General features: G+C 37.2%; 3 protein-coding genes across 3 annotated transcripts; all 3 read left to right on the top strand.

Annotated features, from left to right (window-relative positions):
- The first annotated feature begins 1484 nt into the window (after positions 1-1484).
- LOC125282433 (olfactory receptor 4C46-like) lies at positions 1485-2414 on the top strand. Its single transcript, XM_048217108.2, has one exon. The coding sequence runs from the start codon at positions 1485-1487 to the stop codon at positions 2412-2414; it is 930 nt and encodes a 309-aa protein (XP_048073065.1).
- An 8294-nt stretch (positions 2415-10708) lies between these two features.
- LOC113249638 (olfactory receptor 4C11-like) lies at positions 10709-11659 on the top strand. Its single transcript, XM_026491098.4, has one exon. It carries the CDS (start codon positions 10709-10711, stop codon positions 11657-11659), a length of 951 nt encoding a protein of 316 aa, XP_026346883.3.
- Positions 11660-22849: 11190 nt separating this feature from the next.
- LOC113249639 (olfactory receptor 4C46-like) lies at positions 22850-23779 on the top strand. Its single transcript, XM_026491099.4, has one exon. The coding sequence runs from the start codon at positions 22850-22852 to the stop codon at positions 23777-23779; it is 930 nt and encodes a 309-aa protein (XP_026346884.3).
- The last annotated feature ends 203 nt before the right edge of the window (positions 23780-23982 follow it).

The following is a 23982-nucleotide window of genomic DNA, read 5'->3' as shown; positions in this document are numbered from 1 at the left end:
CAGCACCACATTTTTTATTAATATTTAGGGATGCCAACGTGTGTGTGTGTGTGTGTGTGTGTGTGTGTGTGTTGATGAAACTGCTTCATATATAGTTGCCTCCAAAATAGTATGAAAGTCATTTTAATTATTATGGTCATGTCAAAAGGAGATTAGTAGTTCAACATTGTTTATTAAACATAATACTATAGGACAACAATTAAAAAGTTGGAGGAAAAAAGGGTAGCAAGTATAATTGGATCTAATGTTGGCTCTACTCTATATTATCTGTTTGATCTTAGCCAAGATCCTTAAATCTTCTCTATGTTTGTATCCCCTACTTTGGGAAAGAAGTATAAAATACTAGTGGTATCTATCTCACAGGTTTGTAGTGAGGATTAAACAACTATCTTTCTGCAAAAACAGCATAGAAAGTGTCTAGTAGGATTAAGTTGATATTGTATTTATTATTATTATTAACATCAGTTCTGCCATTGTTTCTTCATTTGCGAAATTGATAAAACAATACTAAGCACACAGGTTACTACCATGTCATGCACGTAACAATCAATCATTAAAATATATATTTATCAGCTCTTATAACATCACTGGAGTTTTAAATTTAAATTCATTATCTAACATATAGTATATCATAAGTTTCAGATGTAGTGTGCAATAATTCATCAGTTGCATGTGACACACAGTACTCATCACATCATTTGCCCTCCTAAATGCCCCATCACTCTATTATCCCAACCCCCAACCCACCTCCCCTTCAGCAACCCTCAGCTTGTTTCCCAGAGTTAAGAGTCTCTCATGGTTTTTCTCCCTCTGTGATTTCTTCCCATTTAGTTTTCCTGGCCTTTACTTATGATCTGATGCACTATTCCTTATATTCCACATATGAGTGAAACCATATGATAATTGTCTTCCTCTGATGAACTCATTTCACTAAGCCTAATACCCTCCAGTTCCTGGAATTTGACAAGATATACAATCAATTTTTTTATAGTCACTCCTGTAGCCTTTTATTACATTCTTATAAGGAATATTCGGTTATACTTTTTGCAAACTCTTTAACTAGTGTGATATTGGGCTTTCTGTCTCTGGCTTGCATCCCCTTACTGGAGCTCAACTGACTTCATCCCAGACACACAAAGATCATTGCCAGAGTTGTATCCAAGTGGCGCCCTTCCTCCAACTCCTGTTCATTCTTCCACTCATAGTCTCAATTCTAAGGATAAAGGAAAAATTCCTAGCTTTATATTCATAGACTTGACTACTTCAAGATAGCTTCTTAGTCATCTCAGACGATGAAGTAAGCACAGACGATCTTTAAGAACTCAAAATTACTTTATATCTCAAAAAAAAAAGCATGAGAATTCACAACTCAATAGAATCTAGGCATTTATTCTTTACTAGGTAAAAAAGCCTAATAAATTTAAGGTTACATTAATCAAAAGGTATTTTTTTTTAGGTAATGAAATTAACCATAATATGAAATGATGGAGAATAGGAGCAATGTGACAGAGTTTGTTCTACTGGGGCTCACAGAGAATCCAGATATGCAGAAAATCATATTTGCTGTGTTTTTGGTCATCTACCTCATCTCTGTGGTCGGAAATGTGCTCACCGTGGTCACTATCACTGCCAGCCCACTATCAGGGTCCCCCATGTACTTTTTCCTGGCCTATCTCTCCTTCATTGATGCCTGCTATTCTTCTGTCAATACCCCTACACTGATCATAGAATCACTCCGTGAAAAGAAGACCATCCCATTCAATGCCTGTATTATCCAAATATTTGGGGAACATTTTTTTGGAGGTGCTGATATCATCGTGCTTACTGTGATGGCCTATGACCGCTATGTGGCCATCTGCAAGCCATTGCACTACATGACCATCATGAATAGGCGGGTGTGTGGGCTGCTAATGGGAGTGGTGTGGGTGGGAGGCTTTCTTCATGCAACCATTCAGATCCTTTTTATCATCCCATTACCCTTCTGTGGCCCTAACGTCATAGATCATTTCATATGTGATCTGAACCCTTTGCTCAATCTTGCCTGCACTGACACCCACACTCTAGGGCTCTTTGTTGCTGCCAACAGTGGTTTCATCTGTGTGTTAAACTTCCTCCTCTTGATGGTCTCCTATGTGGTCATTCTGCGTTCGCTAAGGAACTACAGCTTGGAGGCGAGGCGCAAAGCCCTCTCCACCTGTGTCTCCCACATCACAGTGGTCGTCCTATTCTTTGTGCCCTGTATATTTGTGTATATGAGACCCGCAGCTACTTTGTCTATTGATAAAGCAGTTGCTGTGTTCTATACTACCATAACGCCCATGTTAAATCCTTTAATCTATACCTTGAGAAATGACCAGATGAAAAATGCCATTAAGAAATTGTGTAGTAAGAAAGCTGTTTTAGGTGACAAGTAAATGTGCCTCCACATTGATGCAACTCAGGCAGAGGTCAGAAGGACATTTTGGATGATCTTGGCAAGGAATGCCTATGAAATTAAAAAAAAAAAAGACTGCTGTGATTCATAGATTTTACATTGAAAAGGGCAGAAATGTGTGCAAGAAAAGGAAAAATGACCCTAATCCAGGATCAATCTTTGCATATGTGGACAATTCTCTCCAAATTGTTGCTTAGTTTTACTAGCTTCATTCATGTAAATGGATTCATAAGCTTTCATCCTAATTTAATAATTAAAAATATATTGGTATTGAGCAGCAATCTCTATAACAATCCAAAGAGGGAGGCACTGCCATTACCCCATTTTACAAGTTAGGAAACAGAAAGGGGGAAGTATCAGAATAAGTACAGTGAAGAGTCATAATCAGAATCTACCTGATTTCTCAGACCATGCTCTTAAGTGCCGTGATACAGTGCCAGACAATGATGACGAAAAGATGATTATAATAGTTACCATTTATTTAATGAGGGATTGTGCCTGATACCACATATTATATATAATATATATTATCATAGATTATATGTAGCATGCATATACATGTTATATTATGATATACATATATATCATAATGATGTATAGCTATATAAAATTATATATTATTTTTACATTAATTCACTACCACAACCAAATTCTAAGGACATTTCATTAGCAACTCTGATCAATTTTATGTATCATAGTTGATGATAACAGGTCCACTGTAATATGTGTTTTGTAACTACTTTAGGAATATAAAAACAATGGCCCACTTAACCCTTAAGGGGTAGGTGAAGAATATTATACCTTGTTTCCAAATTTCCTGTAGGCTTCAGAATCATTTTGTATTGCTCATGTCAACCATCTTATGCTGATAAGCCATTAGAAAATGTAATGCTCAAATAAAAGATATTTTAATATTATACAGGAATTTCTAGTTTTTTGTGTAATTTTTCACTCCTTAAAGTTCTTACCTGCTAACAAAAAACAGTTTCTACAAGTAGAACAATGTCTAGTCCATAATAAATATTGAAAAAAAATAAAAGTATAAAGGAAGGTGAAAAAAGTCAGTGAACTGTAGAGCAAACACAAAAACAAAAACCCAAACTGGGTGTATGGAGTTTTCTTCCTATTTTTATCTGATTCAGACTCTGAGCCTTCTAGCTGGATTTTGTCAAGAAACCACAATTTGTTTTATTTCCTGCTTAAAACGTGTGATGAGAAAGAAATTGAAACTCAGATTCTCAGTGAAGGAGCAAATACCTTGCTACTCTTCCTGCTCTCAGAAAGATTTCATCATCTGATTGGGAGCTGTTCATTTTATTTTTCTCTTTTAATCAGTTTACTTTTTGGTACCATTTCATTAGGAATAAACATTTTTAAAAATATGTGGTTCCATCTATATACAAAACAACTTCAAGATAAATATATTCCATTTATTCCTTCTATCCCTCACTCATTAATCAATAGAAATTTCTTGAGCCCAAAGAATATATCAGACACATTGATGGCTGCTGGGCATTTAATGGTAGATAGAGAAGAACCTGGGTCTTGCCTTCACAGAGCTTCAGATCACCTGAGAGACACCCAGAAGGGGGCAGAAGATGACAACCCCATGTTAAAAATGGTAAGGTAGTGGCAGCAAAGGGTGCTCTGAAAACATGTTTGAGGAACACACAAGAAAGGTCCAGGGGTTCAGGAAAGGTTCCAAAACGAAAGGACATACAAAATGGAACCTGAAACTTGAAATCCTGTGCACAGTTTGAGTAAGTACACATCAGTTGGTATAGGAACCTTCCTAAGAGAGAGATCACAGAACAAAGGCCGGGGCGTGAAAATCAGCCTGCAGAAAAACCGGTGAATTCAGTGCGGCTATGGTACTTAATTCATCTGTTCATTCAACAGTTATTTATGGAACTCTCACCATAAGCCAGACAGCGTGTTAGACAACGAGTTTATAAAGGATAAATAGCAGGATATAAACCTGGAGAGACAAGAACAGGGAAGATGAAGAAGGATCTCATAATCATATTAAAGCTTACTGCTGAATACTATGGGGAAAACATTGGAAGGCCTTTGAACCTGTGGTGATGAAGTTTGACTTGACTTTGAGATGATAACTGTATGGGTTATCAGTGTGGGAAATGGATGGAAGGGAACAAGAGTGGCAGCAGGATGTTACTGTAATGATTTGGGTGTGAAAGGATGGAGGCCTGAAGCCTGGTGGTGCCAGTGAGGGTAGAGAACGTGGTGAGCACTGCTGTGTCGAGCTCCACTTCCCTTTAATCCTGCAATGCCCCGGCTGTTGTGTATCTGGACTACTAACAACTTAGAGCCCAATGCCCCATCTTCTCTGTAATTTTCACCAGAACAAAATTATAAGCTATGCCAACCATTCCAGACGCCAACAGGAGCCAAAGAAAGATAGGCTCGTCCCATTGCCTCACGGTGGATGCAGTCCTGTATTACAATGTTTAACCTAGAGTTCCCGTGGCTCCAGGCTGAAGCCAAGCTCCAGTTGGGACCACCACCTTCTTCCTGTACTGTAGTCACCTTCTCTCAACTCTTGTCCTTATAAATAGCTTTCATAACTCAAAATGGATCAAAGAGCTAAAACCAAAAATATTTAGAAGAAAATATAAATGGAAAAAAAAATCTTCAGTATATTACCTTGGGTAATAATTTCTTAAATATAACACCAAAAACACAGGTTATAGAAGAAAGAAAGAAAGAAATTGAGCTATCTCAAAGTTAAATACTTCTATGCATCAAAGGCCACAATCAACAGAGTGAAAAGGCAATTCATGGAATTCCTACAATTCAATATCAAAAAAAGTCTTGAATAAACATTTCTCACAAAAATATATAGAAATGGGCGATGAGCACATGAAACAATACCCAGCATCACTAAGCACACTCATGCATACTGTTCATAAGAATATAAAAATGTGGCAGCTACTGTGAAAGACAGTATGACATTCTTCAGAAAGTTAACAATACAACGACCAAGTGATCCAGCATTTTCACTGTTGGGTATATAGTAAAAGTATTGAAAGTGGGGACTGGAAGAGAGATGTATACCCTCACGTCCATACCAGCATCAGTCATGATGGCCAAAATGTGTAAGCAACCCGTGTCCATCAGTGTATGAATAAACAAAATGTGATACACATGCAGTGGAATATTATTCAGCATTAAAAAGAAAGGAATTCCTGACCCATGCTACAACGCAGATAAACTTTGATATAGTATTAAATGAAATAAACTTTATATTTTGTAACAGGTTTCTATTTACAGGGAACCTGTGGAAATGAAACAGAGTTCCCACATGCTCTGCATTCAGTTTCCCCTGTTACCATCTTACATCGTACAGTGTATTTGCCACAACAAATTCACTTGATGTGAATGCATTATTTTTAGCTAACGTCCAGATGCCATTGTTGAACTAATGCCATTCTTCTTCTCCAGAATCTCATCCAGTTGTCATGTCTTCTTCAGCACCTCCAGACAGCGACAGTTTCTCTGAATATTCTTTTATTTATTCATTTCAAGTATGATTAACAGACAGCGTTAGATTAGTTTCAGGTTAGTTTCAGGTGACTAAAATAATGATTCAGCAATTCTAGAGCTTACTCAGTGCCCATCACAATAATTCTGCTCAACTTTTCTTGTTTTTGGTGAACTTGGCAGTTTTGAGAATGAGTCAAACATTTTATATAAAACTTTCATTTGGGGTTTGTCTGATCTTTTACTCAGGATTGGACTGGGGTTATGGGTTATTGGGAGAAGGTCACAGAGACAACGTGCCATTTGCATCACAGCATGCCAGTGAGTACATACTTTCAATGTGACTCCTCACCGCTCACCATTGATGTTAACCTTGATCACCTGGTTGAGGAAGTGTTTCCCACATTTCTCCTCTAAATTTACTCCCCCTTGCCCCGCTCCACAATGTGCCTTTTGGAAGGAACTCACTTGTGTACAGCCCACAGATAAGAGACTGAGAGCTATCCTATAACCCTTTGAAAGCAGAGTACCTACGAAAGAATTGGGAATTCTTTTTTATGGGAGATTTGTCTAAAATCCCCTATTTATTACTTAATTATTTAAACGGTTATATCATTATGAACTTGTGGATTTTTTAAACCATGTGTTATATTTCAATTCAGTGCCTTTTATTTTGTTGCTCAGTTTTTCCCCCAGCTTTTGGCACCGGGGGGCTATTTTCGTTGCCTCTTGTGTCTCTTTGGAATATTCTCATCAAAATGTGAGTGTGTGTGTGTGTGTGTGTGTGTGTGTGTGTGTGCGCGTTAGCACTTCCTTACCTTCTAGCATTGCAAGATGCTCCAGTTCGTCTTGTACATTCTCTGCCCCAGACTTAGAATCAGCCATTTCTTTAAGAAATCCTAATTCATTTTCTTTGAATAATGGTATTAGGAACCAAGTCCTGGCCACTAGATCACCAGATAATCACTGTTTTGTTTTCTGTTTTTTTTTTTTTCCTCCCTAGTCGAAGATGTTATTTATGGCTCAAATAAACACCTTTAATTGTAAGAGGAGATCACTTTTTCCCCTAATCTAATGATACATATTGAAGATTAAGGTCTTTGTCATATCTACTCCTGCATCTTAATGAAAAGGGAATCCCCAGGCCCCTATACTTTGCATCATTCATATTTAAATAATCCTTCAGGAAAGGCAAAAGAGAAGCCTTTCTCAGTCAATATTCCATGTGAGTGTGGGTTTCAGAAAGTGTGGGTTGAATCCAGGACCAACTTTGTCTTCTGGCCTGCAGGTGAGAACCTGAGGCTCAGTGACATAAAAAGAGATCAGACAGAATTTTAGAAGCATTTTTTTTTTTTTTTTAATTCTTACTTGAGTAGAGAGGCCAAATTACCTTGAGAAGAAAAGAGGACTACGGAACCTCCTAACCTTTGCATCAGCTCTGATCAATACTGGTAAGATTTGTGTTGGGGATTAACTTAGTTTTATTAAATACTCAGAGAAAATTCATCTGATCAATGCCACAGTGTGGATCTGACACCAAAAAGGCATTTGTGGAAGTATAGGAAGTTTAGGGAATTTTCTAGAAGGACATCCCAATTGAAATTGAGGAAACAAAGTAAAAGAAATGCACACCAGCTCCAGGTGGATAGATAAGCAAATAGAAATTACATCTATTTCAGTGTTCCAGGAAATGCTCCATGGAGATGATGATTTTACTTCGGATGGAGTAGGCTTCCCTTTTCTGTGGTACCTGAGTATTAAATAGGACCAAACACTATTGGGTTGTATCAACAGAAAATTCTCTTAATTCTTTCATTTGCTTTATGAAACCTTATGATTAAATATGTACATTTTTTCTAAATTCAGCACTGAACAGATAAAAATCACCTTCCTTATGTTGCTTCATTCGAAGGTAAGCCACTCTTACATCTATTATGATGTGAGCTATACAGATGTCTCAGTCTATATCTCTATCAGGTAGCTAGCTGGCTAGCTGATAGATTGATAGGTAGATGAATGCATAGAGAGATAGATCTCTTTTTATAATACTTAGCTGTGGGAAACTACGAACAAGTTTTCATTCCAGTTTGCTGAAGAGTTGAACAAAGAGCATATTTGGCAAACTCCTAAGAGAGCAGAGGAAACTGTAGTGAATGGCAGTGTGGCTGGGGCATGATGTGATAAAGAGCCTTGAGTCCAGAACCATCTCTACAGATAACTCACCCTCTTACACAACCATTTACGTTCTTATTCTGGCCCTGGGAATCTGGCTGTCCCTGCAACCTATGTCAGAAGACAGTGGTTATGAGCCAGTAATATGCCAGTGTGATTAACAAACCATCTACTAAAAGAAGGTTTTTAAAAGCTTTATTTGATTGCAGCATCATCATGACATAGTTCCAACTACCAATGGGAATATTTTAAAAGGTAAGTCGTCCACCTAACTTTATTCCAAGAATGCGATTTCCCCACCTGAGGCCACATATATTCTGCTATCTCCATACTCTCTTGAATACAATTAATGGATATGAGTCCATGTGTATGTGTGTGATATATATTATTCTGCAGCTAATTAAAACATCACCATCCTCCACATATTCCTGACCTCCATCACTTTTCAGCATATTTTAGAAACCATTGCATATATATCCACTTCCTTTCCATTGATTAGTGTATGAAGTATCACCCTTGATTCATTTACCTTCCTTTCTGATGAGCATAGAAGTTCTTTCTTACCTTTTGCCAACATGTAAAGGGCTGCTGTGATTGTTTTTGTGCCTGTGAGTGAGATTGCTTATAGCAAATGGAATCAGTAGTCTGGTGTCTATGTGCTGTTGATATATCATCAATGTTGAAATCACTCCTGGGGAGATTGCAGCCCCTTAAAAACTATCAAAAATGTATGGGATCAGTTGTTTCTCACATTTTTAGCACTGTTTGTTAAGATGCATTTATCAAAAAGGTCACTTTGTTAATCTGATAGGTGAAAAGTTCTATAATTGAATTTATTATTATTATTATTATTTTTATTTGTGAGAGAGAGAGTGAGAGAGAGAGACCTCGAGAGAGGAGAGGGTCACAGGGAGAAGTAGACTCCCTGCTGAGCAGGGACACCCCCCCCCAAACACACCCACCCACCCCACGATGTGGGGCTTGATCCCTGGACTCCAGGATCATGACCTGATTCTAAGGCAGATGCTTAACCCACTGAGCCACCCAGGTGCCCCTCTAATTGGAATTTAAATTTGAAGGTATTTTTTCTGTGAGTGACGTTCTCTTCTCATGTTATTTTTAACAAGAAGAGTTTCTTTTGAAATCAGTTCTTCTGCGAATTTTCATTTGCAACTGTTTTTTTTTAAGATTTTTTTTTTTTTTAATTATACAGAGAAAGAGAGAGTGTGTGAGTAGGGGTAGAGGCAAAATGAGATGGAGAGACAGAACTCCAAACAGGCACAATGCCCAGAGTGGAGCCTGGCATGGGGCTAGATCCCACAACCCTGAGATCATGACCTGAGTGGAAATGAACAGTGGGAAGCATAAAGAGACTGAGCCACTCAGGCACCCTATGCATTGTGTTTTCAAAGATTGATCTCTGAAATCCATTTATATTTGGTAAAATTATGCATTTGTCTGGAGAATGTTTAAATATACTTAGATGACTTGGCATTTATGTATTTAATTCTGTTACTATTTGGGAAATATATGTGAGGAGGACAGAAAAGGATTTTTCCAATATTTGGTATATATAAATAAATATTACTTCAATTCCTGTTTCTACCGTCTCTTACTGAAGTCAGGGTATGGGACACTCAAGAATATAGATTCCAGGAATTCCACTGAGAAATTTCAGGTATGATGTGAAGCTTCCTTAGCTCATTTTCTAAACTCCTGATACTTAACGTGAAATTTGAAAGAATATTTTGATTTATGCCAGATGTTTTTAATTTTTCCTTTATTTTAGTCTCAGTCTCTCCTTCTGTTTTAAGAAAATATGCTGAAAGACCCATCTAAACACCGAATGGGACAAAGAATTTAACTTTGGACAACATAGTATAATTTAAAAACTACAAAGTTTTATGATAGAAGCTGAATTTAGAACTACGAACAACTAGAAATTATTGAGAGTTAAGGTAAAAGGAAATGAACTTGGACAAGGGAACAATTAAAAAAAAATTCATGATGGGCTGGACTAATTTACACAATGTTCACTGTTAAAATTCTGTCTTTCTCTTGTCCTCTATCTCCCTCTCTCTTTTAGGTATCATTAAGGAAAACGCGAGCAGATGTTTCTATATAATTCCTTGAATAATCAGAATATTTACTAGAAGATACTTTATAAATGAACTACCAGGTTCAAGTAGTGTGAAAGGCATTATGTAAATCATACAAGAGTTTTCTCCATTTTGCAACATTCTGCCCTAACAGGTCCTTGCTGTAAACTAAAGAAAGACATTCATTTCAGAGAGATACACTCTCAATCCAAATTCCCAAAATTAATATTCTTTATGCCTGAAGATTGAGTACGCTTTCATTATTGACATAGGACATTGATTCCATAAGCACTCAGGTGAATAGATTGTTAAAAAAAACATTATGATTTCCACTTTATTCAGAAGAAAACAACATAGAAAGTCAGGGATTACATGCTGGTAAGTGCCAGCTCCATGATCAAGCATATGGATTTGACTTCCAAATGGAGTATTCATTTCATAACATTTTTCCTTCGCAGATTAATTATTTCTAACCTGTGCTTATTCCACTTTGCCTGAAATAATGCAGCAAAATCACAGCGTAACTGAGTTCGTACTGTTAGGATTGACCCAAGATCCTATGACACGGAAAATGGTATATGTAATCTTCCTTATTTTTTATGTGGGAACTGTGGTAGGGAATTCACTTATTATTGTGACCATCAAGTCCAGCTGGACATTAGGGAGCCCCATGTACTATTTCCTATTTTATTTGTCCCTTGCTGATTCCTGCTTTTCAACATCCACAGCCCCCAGACTACTTGTGGATTCACTCTCGGCAAAGAAAGTCATCTCTTACAATGAGTGCATGACTCAAGTCTTTGCACTACATTTCTTTGGTTGCATAGAGGTCTTTGTGCTCATCCTCATGGCCATTGATCGCTATGTGGCCATCTGTAAGCCCTTACGGTACCCAACCATCATGAGCCAGCAGGTCTGCACCATCCTGATTGTTCTTGCATGGATAGGGTCTTTTATCCATTCTATAGCCCAGATTATCCTGGCTTTGAGATTGCCTTTCTGTGGACCCAATTTGATTGATCATTACTGCTGTGATTTGCAGCCCTTGCTGGAACTTGCTTGCACGGACACATACGTGATCAACGTACTGTTGGTGTCTAACAGTGGGGTCATTTGCTCAAGCAGTTTTGTGATTCTGATGATCTCATACTTTGTCATCTTGCATTCCCTGCGAAACCACAGTGCAGAAGGGAGGAAAAAAGCTCTCTCTACTTGCACTTCTCACATCATTGTAGTAATCTTATTCTTTGTTCCATGTATATTCATATACACACGCCCCCCAACCACTTTCCCCATGGACAAGATAGTGGCCGTATTTTATACTATCGGGACCCCTTTTCTCAACCCACTGATCTACACACTGAGGAATGCAGAAGTGAAAAATGCCATGAGAAAGCTCTGGTGTATCAAAATCATCTCTGAAAGTAATAGACGAATTGATGGTTTTGGATGATTCCTTAACCTGTACAGATATCAAATATGGTAGCATATATCCTGACTTGCACAACACACTTTAATACAATGCAACTAATTTCCGTACTTTTTCCATACTTTGGTCCTCAAACTTGTAGTTTCCTTCATATCACCAGCCTGGTTCTTTCTTTTCCTGAGAGCTCCATTCTGACATTGCTGATTATAAAATACACCTTAATCTCAGTCTACACTCTGGTTTGATAAGAAGATATTTATACAATCACAACTGTTCAAAGCAGTGAGCATCCGTAACTAAAGTAGAGCCTATGACTTGTAATTCTCTCAATAGCACATTTCAAATAAGGTAACCTGTTTTTTCTTGAACACTTTTAGAGCAAAGGATCTAACTTTGTGTGTCAAGAAAGTATTTTCATTATATCATTAGTTTATCTTTAAAAAGTCTCATAGAAGTGAACCAAGGCCAAAAGGCTATATATATAATTATATATAACCTGATCTAAATAATTTTTCTTAGTGATTCCTTTGATATTAACATAACTGAGGCATTATGTATGGGATTTTTTTAAATGTAGTATTACAAAGACCTTGAGACATACAGCTAATTTTTATGATTGAGTTGCAAGAGAATTCTACAAATCTAAGAGTGAAAGAGATACAAGAAAATTCTACAAATCTGAGGGTGAAAGAAGTAAAATAATGTATGTTGTCAAGACTGTTTAAGAATTTTAAATACCCCACAGATACAACATATTTTCTGTGATTTAAATACAGAAAGGTAGATACTAGTTTGAATAAAAAAATATATATTATCTCATTTTAAATTTGGTTTCATCAATGGAATAAAAGAAAGTATCAGAGCATTCAGAAATATTCACTTGACTTGTCTCTAGTTAACACAGTTAGAGAGAAACTACTTGTGTAGCAGAAAGCAACTTTCTTTCCCTGTGGTTTCTTAGAGTGTTAATGTCTATTTACAAGTTAGAATCGCCAATAGAATTTTGATGCTCATGGTGAGCAGAATGGATTAGCAGCCGTGCCTTGAATATGTGCATGCCAGGGGTTATATCATGAACATTTAAAATTCATTGATTTCAGAGAATAAAAAAATACTAATTCAAAGGGATACATGCACCCGGACGTTTATAACAGCACTATCTACGATAGCCAAATTATGGAAACAGTGCAAGTGTCTATCAACTCACGGATGGGTAAAGATGTGGTATATGTACACACACGCACACACACACACACACACACACACGAATATTACATGTATATGAATATTAGTCAGCCATCAAAAAGAATGAGATCTTGCTATTTTCAATGACAGGGTAGGAGCTAGAGAGTATTATGCTAACCAAAACAAGTCTGTCAGAGAAAGACAAATACCATATGACTTCACACACGTGGAATTTAAGAAATGAAACAAATGAACAAAGGGAAAAAAAGAAGAGACAAACAAACCAAGAAACAAACACTTCACTGTAGAGTACAAACTGATGGTTACGAGAGGGTGGGGTGGGGTAGGGGGATGTGATGAGTAGGTGATGGGGCGATGGGAGTACAACTATTGTGATGAGCACTGGATGTGCTGTGTGTTTAGTCACTCAATTGTACATCTGAAACTCATATTACACTATATGTTAACTAGCTGAAACTTAAGTAAAACCCTTAAAAAAATGAAGAAAAATACATTGATTTAAGTGTATTAAAGTGTACCACAACCTTAGTAACTGTGACAAGATTCCATTTCATTTTTAATGCTGTTCGCCATTATTTATCTGGAAAACTTTTCAATACCAATAGTTTCCTCCTGTTTAAGATTATTTTAAAATAAATATCATGTTTTCATTATTCTCACTATTTTTTTTTTTTTTTTTGCTTTAAGGGGTATTATAAAGCCTAGTGACTGAGCTAGTATATAAAAGTTGGCATGTTGACATACAAAAATTATATAGATATATATTTCAGTTGTACACATTGATTTTTGACATACATATAATGTGAAAAGATCACCACAATCTAATTAGCACATCTATCTTCTCTATATAGTTATCCGAGTGTGTGTGTGTATGTGTGTATGTAAGAAGTTTTAATTTAGATCTATCCTTTTTGCATTTTCAAGTATATATTATGGTATGGTTAGCTATAGTGACTATGTTATATTAGATCTCTACAAATTATTCATTCTATTTAATGAAACCTTGCACCCTTGGGTCAACATTTCTCCATTTCCTCCAATCCCTGGACCCTGGTAACCATCAATCTACTCTCTGCTTCTGTGAATTGAACTATATCACTTCCACATGTAAGTGAGATCATGCAGCATTTTTCTTTCTGTGTCCTGCTTGTTTCACTTAACATCAAGTCCTCCAGCTCCATCTATATTATTGCAAATGGCAGAATTTTCTTCTTTTTAAAGTCTGAATACTATATATCTCACCTTTCCTAAACTGATTCATCAGTCAGGGATGAGGTTGTATCCATGCCTTGGCTACTGTTGATAATGATACAATGAACCTAGGAATGCAGATAGCCCTTCACAGTCATGATTTCAGATCCTTTGGATATATGCCCAACAGTAGGATTAATGGATGGTAGTTCTACTTTTAATTTTTTGAGGAACCTCTGCACACTTTTCCATAATGACTGTAATTTACATACCCATCAATAGTATTCATGGGACCCCTTTACTCCACATCCTAGCCAACATTTCCTATCTCTTGTCTTCTTGATAATAGTTATTCTAACAGATGTCAAGTGATATCTCATTATGATTTTGACCCCTTTACTCCACATCCTAGCCAACATTTCCTATCTCTTGTCTTGATAATAGTTATTCTAACAGATGTCAAGTGATATCTCATTATGATTTTGATTTGTATTTCCCTGATGATGAGTGATGTTGAGCACCTTTTGATGTACCTGTTGGCCATTTGTATGTCTTTCGAAAAATGTCTATTCAGTCCCTCTGCTTATTTTCTAATCACAGGAGATGAAGGAAATCTCCATACCATCTGCTCAATTTTCCTGGTAACCTGAAACTGCTCTAAAGCATATTTAAATATTATTTAAATACATGTTAAGAAGAAGACAAAAATTTAATAATCTATTCAATTAGCCCAGAAGAATATAGAAAAGAAATAAAATAATTTATAAAGGGGACAAAAAAGTAAACTACAATAAGAGGAAATTATTCCAATAAATTAACAATTACATTAAGTGCAAATACAGTGCACTTGAAAGACAGAGTTTGGTAGGATAGACAGAACAATCTTCAGCTAAGAAAAATAATGGACTATTGATATACATGTCAATAAGTTATGAGTTAATGCTGTGATTCAATTTATATGAAGTTATAGAACAGGCAGCACTAAAGCAGAGTGATACAAATGAGGATGGTAGTTTCACTTAAGGGAATTAACTGAAAAGGAGCATGACAGAACTTTCTGGGTTAATGAGAGCATTCTAGACCTTGAATTTGTTAATGGTTATGTGCGTATATACATTTATCAAAACTCATCAAAACATATACTTAAAAGGTCTACATTTCATTGTATGTAAAATTGATCTCAGAAAAGAATTGTATTAACAACAACAACAACAAAAACCCTTACCAATATCCCTAAATCCCCCACTTTAAAATGCCTATCAAATCTAGTGATCATTTCCAGAGAAAAAACAAATAGAACAGTGACTGTCATTAAGAATTGCATTCCCGTGAGTGGAAGATGTACAAATATTTTATTGGAAATGAGTACATAATAATGACTTTGAATAGCCACCTTAGACTTCACCAAAATGAAAAACTTTTGTCCTGAAAATTACATCATCAACAAAGTGTAAAGCCCACCAACAGGTTGGGAGAAAATACTTGCAAATTTTATATCTGAAAAATAACTTGATTTTAGACTCTATAAAGAATTCCTACCACCTAATAATTAAGACAATAGCCCAACTTAAAAATTGGCAAAATATCTGAATAAACATATCTCTACAAAAATATACAAAAGACCAAAAGAACATGAAAAGATGTGTAACACTTTCAGGTAGTAGGAAATGCAAACCTCAGCTATAATGAGATGTCACTTTCCACCCACTAGGATTTCTAGAATCAGCAAAGACAGACAGTAACAAGTTTTAGTGAGGTGGTGGAGAAGTTGGAGTTCTCATAAATTGCTGCTGCTAATGTGAAATGGCGCAACTGCTTTGGAAAACAATGTGGCAGCTCCTCCAAAGGTTAGACATGTAATAACAATGACCTAGCAATTCTAGCCTTAGGCATCTACCCAAGGGAAATTAAATGTATGTTCACACAAAGAGTTGTACTCCAATGTTCATAGTAGCATTATTTATAATAGCTAAAATGGGGAAACAATCCGCATGTCAATCAACTAATGAGTGGGTAACAGTCATAAAATGGAATGTTATTCATCAAAAAAAAGAAAGAATACTGATATTTGCCACAATGTGGATGAAATTTATACTAAGAACATTATGTTAAATGAAACAGGTTACAAAAGGTAACATACTGTATAATTCCTTTTATGTGAAATGTCAAGGAAAGCTAATCTCTAGTGAAAGAAAGTAGATTAGCTGTCTCTCAGTCCTCAAAAAAAAAAAAAAAAAAAGTAGATGAGTATTTGCCTCGGACAGCTGGGGATGGTAATGGAGTGGGAAAAATGATTGCAGATGTGTATGCAATTTCTTATTAGTGTGGCAAACATGTTATTAAGTTAGATTGTGTTGATTGTTTCATAGGCTTCTATGCAAAAAAACATTAAATTATATATTTAAACAAGTGAATTATATTTATGCATATTATATCTCAATAAAGCGGTGTCAAAAGATAAATGTTAAATCAAGTGATCATTTGTGCAGAATAAAAGGTCATACATCAAACATTATTAAAAATATATTCCTTACAAACAGGCAATATATAAAAAATCTGTTAAAAGAAGGGATACCTGCATCCCAATGTCCATTACAGCAATGTCCACAACAGCCGAGCTGTGGAAGGAGCCAAAAATCCTTCAACAAATGAAAGGATAAAGATGTGGTTTATATCTATAATGGAATATTACTCAGCCATCAGAAAGGATGAATATCTACCATTCACATTGACGTGGAAAGAACTGGAGGTTATTATGCTAACTGAAATAAATCAATCAGAGAAAGACAATTGTCATATGGTTTCACTCATATATGAATATGAGAAATAGTGCATAGGATCAAAGGGGAAGGGAGGGAAAACTGAATGGGAAGAAATCAGAAAAGGAGACAGCCCATGAGAGACTCTTGACTCTGGGAAACAAACTGAGGGTGTAGAAGGGGAGATGAGTAGCGGGATGGGGTAACTGCCCCATGGATATTAAGAAGGATATGTGCTGTGATAAGCATTGGGTTTTACACACAACTGATGAATCATTGAACACTACATCAAAATTAATGATGAGTATACTATATGTTGGTAAATTGAATTTAAATTAAAAAATTAAAAAATAGTGCATAACAGTGACTTGGATCTCCATTATAATTAAAATTTTATTCCTTTTATTTTTAAAAGGTGTTTATTTATTTATTTGTCAGAGAGAGAGCATGAGGGAGAGAGAGTGCACAAGCAGGGGGAGCAGCAGGCAGAGGCAGAAGCAGGCTCCGCACCAAGCAAGGAGCCTGATGCAGGACTCAGTCCCAGGACCCAGGGATCATGACCTGAGCTGAAGGCAGATGCTTCACTAACTGAGCCACCCAGGCGTCCCATAATTAAAATTTTAAATGATCAACATTATATTTGTATGTTGAGTTTGTGTCATTCATACAGAATGACTCCTAGAAATTTTATAATTGGGAAATAAATAGCATGTGGCATAAGAAAAGGCCATCTGTTTCTAATCTGCAGAATGGTGCCTTATGACCTATCCCCAGGATATCTGCTTCAGCAGCCAAGTGCAGAGCGCCATGCTGCCCTCTAAGGGCAGAGTTTCTATGTCCGCTGGAGGAGTCCATGCTGCAGGTGCTTGAGGAACATTGCACAAAGCCCCAGCTGAGGCTGAGGGGTGTAGGTGAGGACCAAACATTCGAGTCAGGAGATCCTGACGGGTCCAGCTCCAACGAAACATCCCCAAAGGTCTGCCCTCAGAAAAATTAGATATTGTTCTCCTTTTGAGTATTACCATTTGTGACAACATGGAGGGATCATTATGTTCACTGATGTTAAATAAATCAAACAGAAAGACAAATACCATATGATCTTGTTCAAAAGTGGAATCAAGGATGAAATCTTACCATTTACATGAACATGGAGTGCATTATGCTTCGTGAAATAAGTGAATCCGAGAAAGATAATTATCTTATGCCTTCTCATATGAGGAATGTAAGAACAGTGCAGAGGATCATAGGAGAGGAAGGGAAGAAATCAGAGAAGGAGACAAACCGTGAGAGACTCTTTTTTTTTTTTTTGAAGATTTTATTCATTTATGTGACAGAGAGACAGCCATCGAGAGAGGGAACACAAGCAGGGGGAGTGGGAGAGGAAGAAGCAGGCTCCCAGCGGAGGAGCCTAATGTGGGACTCGATCCCGGAATGCCAGGATCACGCCCTGAGCCGAAGGCAGACGCTTAACGACTGTGCCACCCAGGCGCCCCCCATGAGAGACTCTTAACTATGGGAAAAAACTGAGGATTGCTGGAGGGGAGAGGGTGGGGGATGGGGTAACTGGGTGATGGACATTAAGGAGGGCATGTGATGTAATGAGCACTAGGTGTTATATAAGAATGATGAATCACTGACCTATACCTCTGAAACTAATTATATAAATATATGACATATATATGAAAAAAAGACCTATACCTAGAATATAAAGAACAGTTACAGTTTAGCAATAAGAAACCCAGGGGGTGTGCCTTGGTGGCTCAGTTGGTTAAGCGTCTGCCTTTGGCTCAGGTCACGATCCCAGAGTCCCAGGATTGAGCCCCACAACAGGCTCCCCACTCAGCGGGGAGTCTGCTTTTTCCTCTGACTCTTCCCCGTGTCATGTTCTCTCTCTTTCTCTCACTGTCTCTTGAATAAATAAATAAAATCTTTAAGAAAAAGAAACCCAGAACTACTATTTTTATATTGTACAAAGGATTGAAAGAAATATCAGAAAAAATGATACACAAATGCTGGATCATAGGGTAGTTCTATTTGTAAGTGTTTGAAGAACCTCCATACTGTTTTCTAGAGTGCCTGGCTCTACCACTTTGCATAACCCTGGAAAGTTCAAGAGCATTCCCCTTTCTCTACATCCTCGACAACAACTCTTGTATAAAAGTGTTGGATCACTATATTATACACTTGAAAGTAATATCATGCTGTATGTTAACTAACTGGAATTTAAAAGAAAACATATGTGTGTGTGTATATATATATCCAATAATAACATGAAAAAAATGCTCTACATCATTAGTAATCTCTGAGAGCAAATTAAAACCATAATAATATATCACCATATAACTCCTTAAATGACGAAAAGGAAAATAACAATAACAAGGGACAAGAATGCAGAACTATTTCTGTTGTTAAAATTATAACTTTTGCTTCTGTTTCGATATCTCCACTAATTTAATGTTGCCTAGTATTCCTTTCTGACCAGACCATGAGTCCCAGAGTATACTAATTGGGAGCCTATCAGAGTTTCTGTTTACTTCCATAGCCCTCTGATGAACATGAAAAACAGCTTTTGCAGTCAGGGACTTTAATGCCTGCCTTTCCACTGATTTTATGCCTTCACTACTCTAGCTCTGACGCAATCAATAGCAGGTTTCCAGAAAAGTTTTAATATCGTTAAGGAGGCAGAAGATCTCTCTGGGACCTGAGTCAACAAGTTAAGTACATCACAGGTCCCCACACCGAAATTATGCCATTTTCCTATTCACCTGACATTTAGCTTCCTTAGAAACCAACGTTCACAAAGAGAAAGGGGATTCTTGCACGTTTGGGCTCCAAGTACAGGGAATGCAATTCCCTATTCAAAATTGGATGTTTCTCAAACATGTCTCTTCAGTGCACTTGCTTCTAAGACAAAGCCTTTCCATCAAAGGAGATAATTAATTCCAGAGAGAGAAAGCAGCAGCTATAAGCCAAGGTCCTTGAATCTTTTTGGAAACCTCTTTAAATATGTATGCAGTGCCAGGTAAAAGTGTTATGGGGGGGTTCACATTTCCAGAGCAAGGTTCATTATGCTAGGAATGAACCTTTGGAAAGTGTTTCCTCCCTATTTCTGGCCTCTTGCCTATGGGACCAGAGCCATCTGGAGATCATTTCTCCAAAGCGTTACAAAAGAATTCACTCTGAATTCAAATCCCAGATTTTCTATGAAGAATTTTGAGGCTTTAGGCTAGAAGGAAAGTTTTAGACTATCAACACTTTCTCCATGACTGTTGATTGCTTATTGAATTACCTAAGTAGTCCATGCCTGAGTGTGTCATATCTTTCATGTTGAAAGTTTCCTATCTAAGAAGAGGTCAGTTAAAAGATGGAATTATTTCTGAAAGCCCTTACACATTATTAAGGTCATCTAAGTCTACAAGGTAAGTTTTTTATTAGCATTGAAATATCTTAAAGATTGGCCCTTTCTATATGGAGTAATCATTATGTCTCAACACCTGTCAAATATAATATTTTATCTTCACACCAATTCTCCGGTAGATATTTGGTAAAAGCCATTAACCTAATTTGGCAAATGAAAACTTTAAGGCTCATAGCGATTACACAATTTGTAGGGCCCAGCTCTTGGACAACAGGTCCTTTTTTTTTTTTTTTTTTTTCATGAGACACTTCCTTTTCCATTCAAGACTAATTGTGAGCAAGAAAATCAAATGTAAATATACTACACACACACACACACACACACACGAGAGAGAGAGAGAGAGAGGAAAGACATGAATATGGGTAATAAATGGCATAAATCATCAGTCATTTATTCCACACAAGACCAGGGACAGTTCTTCCTGAGGTTAACTGCTATGGGTAATGTGAGTCTCTGTGCCTTCTTGAGAAGTAAAATTGGAGATGAATCTTCCTGAACTTATTGCATGCTTAAATGTTTATGTGTACCTCACTCAAAATACCAATTCTTCCTATCTCCTAGGTACACGCACAGTCACAAAAACAGGTGAAAGCCCCTTGTGTACCCATAGTAATGTGGTGGAGATGTTCATATAAGTTTCCTCAATCAATTCTCATAGCACCTAGAATATGGATATGATCATTCTTACTTTATAGATGATGAAACAAGGATGTAAGTTGCCAAGAAATATACCTTGGATAAAGGAAGTTGCAAGTGTAAAAGGCAATGTTCCAATCTAGTCTTTCTAATGTTCAAACCAAGTACACTTAACCCCTCTGGTTGCCATTTTTAACATTGTGGAGAAAAATCTGGGGACCTATGCTTGCAAGGGGATGGGGAAGGGAGACAATGGGGCTGCATAAGAGGCCAAAGTAAGAGTTCTCCTCAATGAAAGCAGCACCACATTTTTTATTAATATTTAGGGATGCCAACGTGTGTGTGTGTGTGTGTGTGTGTGTGTGTGTGTGTGTGTGTGTGTGTGTGTCTGTTGATGAAACTGCTTCATATATAGTTGCCTCCGAAATGGTATGAAAGTCATTATAATTATTATGGTCATGTCAAAAGGAGACTAGTTCAACATTGTTTATTATAACATAATAATATAGGACAATGATTAAAAAGTTGCAGGAAAAAGAGGTAGCAAGTATAATTTGATCTAATGTTGGCTCTACTCTATGTTATCTGTTTGATCTTAGCCAAGATCCTTAATTCTTCTCTATGTTTGTACCCCCTACTTTGTAAAAGAAGTATAAAATACTAGTGGTAACTAACTCACAGGTTTTTAGTGAGGATTAAACAACTATCTTTCTGCAAAAACAGCATGGCAAGTAAGTTTTAGTTGGTATTATATTTATTATTATTATTATTAACATCAGTTATGCCATTGTTTCTTCATTTGTAAAATTGATAAAACAATACTAAGCACACAAGTTACTACCATGTCATGCACGTAACAATCAATCATTAAAATATATATTTATCAGCTATTATAACGTTACTGGATTTTTAATTTAAATTTATTATCTAACATATAGTACACCATAAGTTTCAGATGTAGTGTGCAATAATTCATCAGTTGCATGTGACACACAATACTCATCACATCATTTGTCCTCCTAAATGCCCATCACCCAGTTACCCCAACCCCCCACCCACCTCCCCTACAGCAACCCTCAGCTTGTTTCCCAGAGTTAAGAGTCTCTCATGGTTTTTCTCCCTCTGTGATTTCTTCCCATTTAGTTTTCCTGGCCTGCACATATGATCTGATGCACTATTTCTTATATTCCACATATGAGTGAAACCATATGATAATTGTCTTCCTCTGGTGGCCTCATTTCACTAAGCCTAATACCCTCCAGTTCCTGGATTTTGACAAGATACACAGTCAACTTTTTTATAGTCACCCTATAGCCTTTTATTACATTTTTTTAAAGATTTTATTTATTTATTCAGCAGAGATAGAGACAGCCAGCGAGAGAGGGAACACAAGCAGGGGGAGTGGGAGAGGAAGAAGCAGGCTCATAGTAGAAGAGCCTGATGTGGGGCTCGATCCCGTAACGCCAGGATCACGCCCTGAGCCGAAGGCAGACGCCTAACTGCTGTGCCACCCAGGCACCCCCTCTTATTACATTCTTATAAGGAATATTCGGTTATACTTTTTGCAAACTCTTTAACTAGTGTGATATTGGGCTTTCTGTCTCTGGCTTGCATCCCCTTACTGGAGCTCAACTGACTTCATCCCAGACACACAAAGATCATTTCCAGAGTTGTATCCAAGTGGTGCCCTTCCTCCAACTCCTGTTCATTCTTCCACTCATAGTCTCAATTCTAAGGATAAAAAAAAATTCCTAGCTTTATATTCATAGACTTGACTACTTCAAGATAGCTTCTTAGTCATCTCAGATGATAAAGTAAGCACAGACGATCTTTAAGAACTCAAAATTACTTTATCTCAAAAAAAAAAAAAAAGCATGAGAATTCACAACTCAATGGAATCTAGGCATTTGTTCTTTACTAGCTAAAAAAGCCTAATAAGTTCAAGGTTACATTAATCAAAAGGTTTTTTTTTTCAGGTAATGCAAATAATCATAATATGAAATGATGGAGAATAGGAACAACGTGACAGAGTTTGTTCTACTGGGGCTCACAGAGAATCCAGATATGCAGAAAATCATATTTGCTGTGTTTTTGGTCATCTACATCATCTCTGTGGTCGGAAATGTGCTCACCGTGGTCACTATCACTGCCAGCCCACTATCAGGGTCCCCCATGTACTTTTTCCTGGCCTCTCTCTCCTTCATTGATGCCTGCTATTCTTCTGTCAATACCCCTACACTGATCATAGAATCACTCCGTGAAAAGAAGACCATCCCATTCAATGCCTGCATTATCCAAATATTTGGGGAACATTTTTTTGGAGGTGCTGATGTCATCCTGCTTACAGTGATGGCCTATGACCGCTATGTGGCCATCTGCAAGCCATTGCACTACATGACCATCATGAATCGGCGGGTATGTGGGCTGCTAATGGGAGTGGTGTGGGTGGGAGGCTGTCTTCATGCAACCATACAAATTCTCTTTATCATCCCATTACCCTTCTGTGGACCTAACATCATAGATCATTTCATATGTGATCTGAATCCTTTGCTCAATCTTGCCTGCACTGATACCCACACTCTGGGGTTCTTTGTTGCTGCCAACAGTGGTTTCATCTGTGTGTTAAACTTCCTCCTCTTGATGGTCTCCTATGTGGTCATTCTGCGTTCGCTAAGGAACTACAGCTTGGAGGCGAGGCGCAAAGCCCTCTCCACCTGTGTCTCCCACATCACAGTGGTCGTCCTATTCTTTGTGCCCTGTATATTTGTGTACATGAGACCCGCAGCTACTTTATCTATTGATAAAGCAGTTGCTGTGTTCTATACTACCATAACGCCCATGTTAAATCCTTTAATCTATACCTTGAGAAATGACCAGATGAAAAATGCCATTAAGAAATTGTGTAGTAAGAAAGCTGTTTTAGGTGACAAGTAAATGTGTCTCCACATTGATGCAACTCAGGCAGAGGTCAAAAGGACATTTTGGATGATCTTGGCAAAGAATGCCTATGAAATTAAAAAAAAAAAAGACTGCTGTAAATCATTGATTTTACATTGAAAAGGGCAGAAATGTGTGCAAGAAAAGGAAAAATGACCCTAATCCAGGATCAATCTTTGCATATGTAGACAATTCTATCC

Source organism: Ursus arctos, unplaced genomic scaffold (assembly GCF_023065955.2).
Source record: "Ursus arctos isolate Adak ecotype North America unplaced genomic scaffold, UrsArc2.0 scaffold_23, whole genome shotgun sequence".
Lineage (NCBI taxonomy): Eukaryota > Metazoa > Chordata > Mammalia > Carnivora > Ursidae > Ursus > Ursus arctos.
Note: the sequence above shows the minus strand (reverse complement) of the source record. Positions and strands in the feature narration are given on the sequence as shown.

What these genes read in the sequence shown, in the direction of transcription:
- LOC125282433 (XM_048217108.2), top strand. Translation starts at nt 1,485, where the DNA reads ATGGAGAATAGGAGCAATGTGACAGAGTTTGTTCTACTGGGGCTCACA.
- LOC113249638 (XM_026491098.4), top strand. Translation starts at nt 10,709, where the DNA reads ATGCAGCAAAATCACAGCGTAACTGAGTTCGTACTGTTAGGATTGACC.
- LOC113249639 (XM_026491099.4), top strand. Translation starts at nt 22,850, where the DNA reads ATGGAGAATAGGAACAACGTGACAGAGTTTGTTCTACTGGGGCTCACA.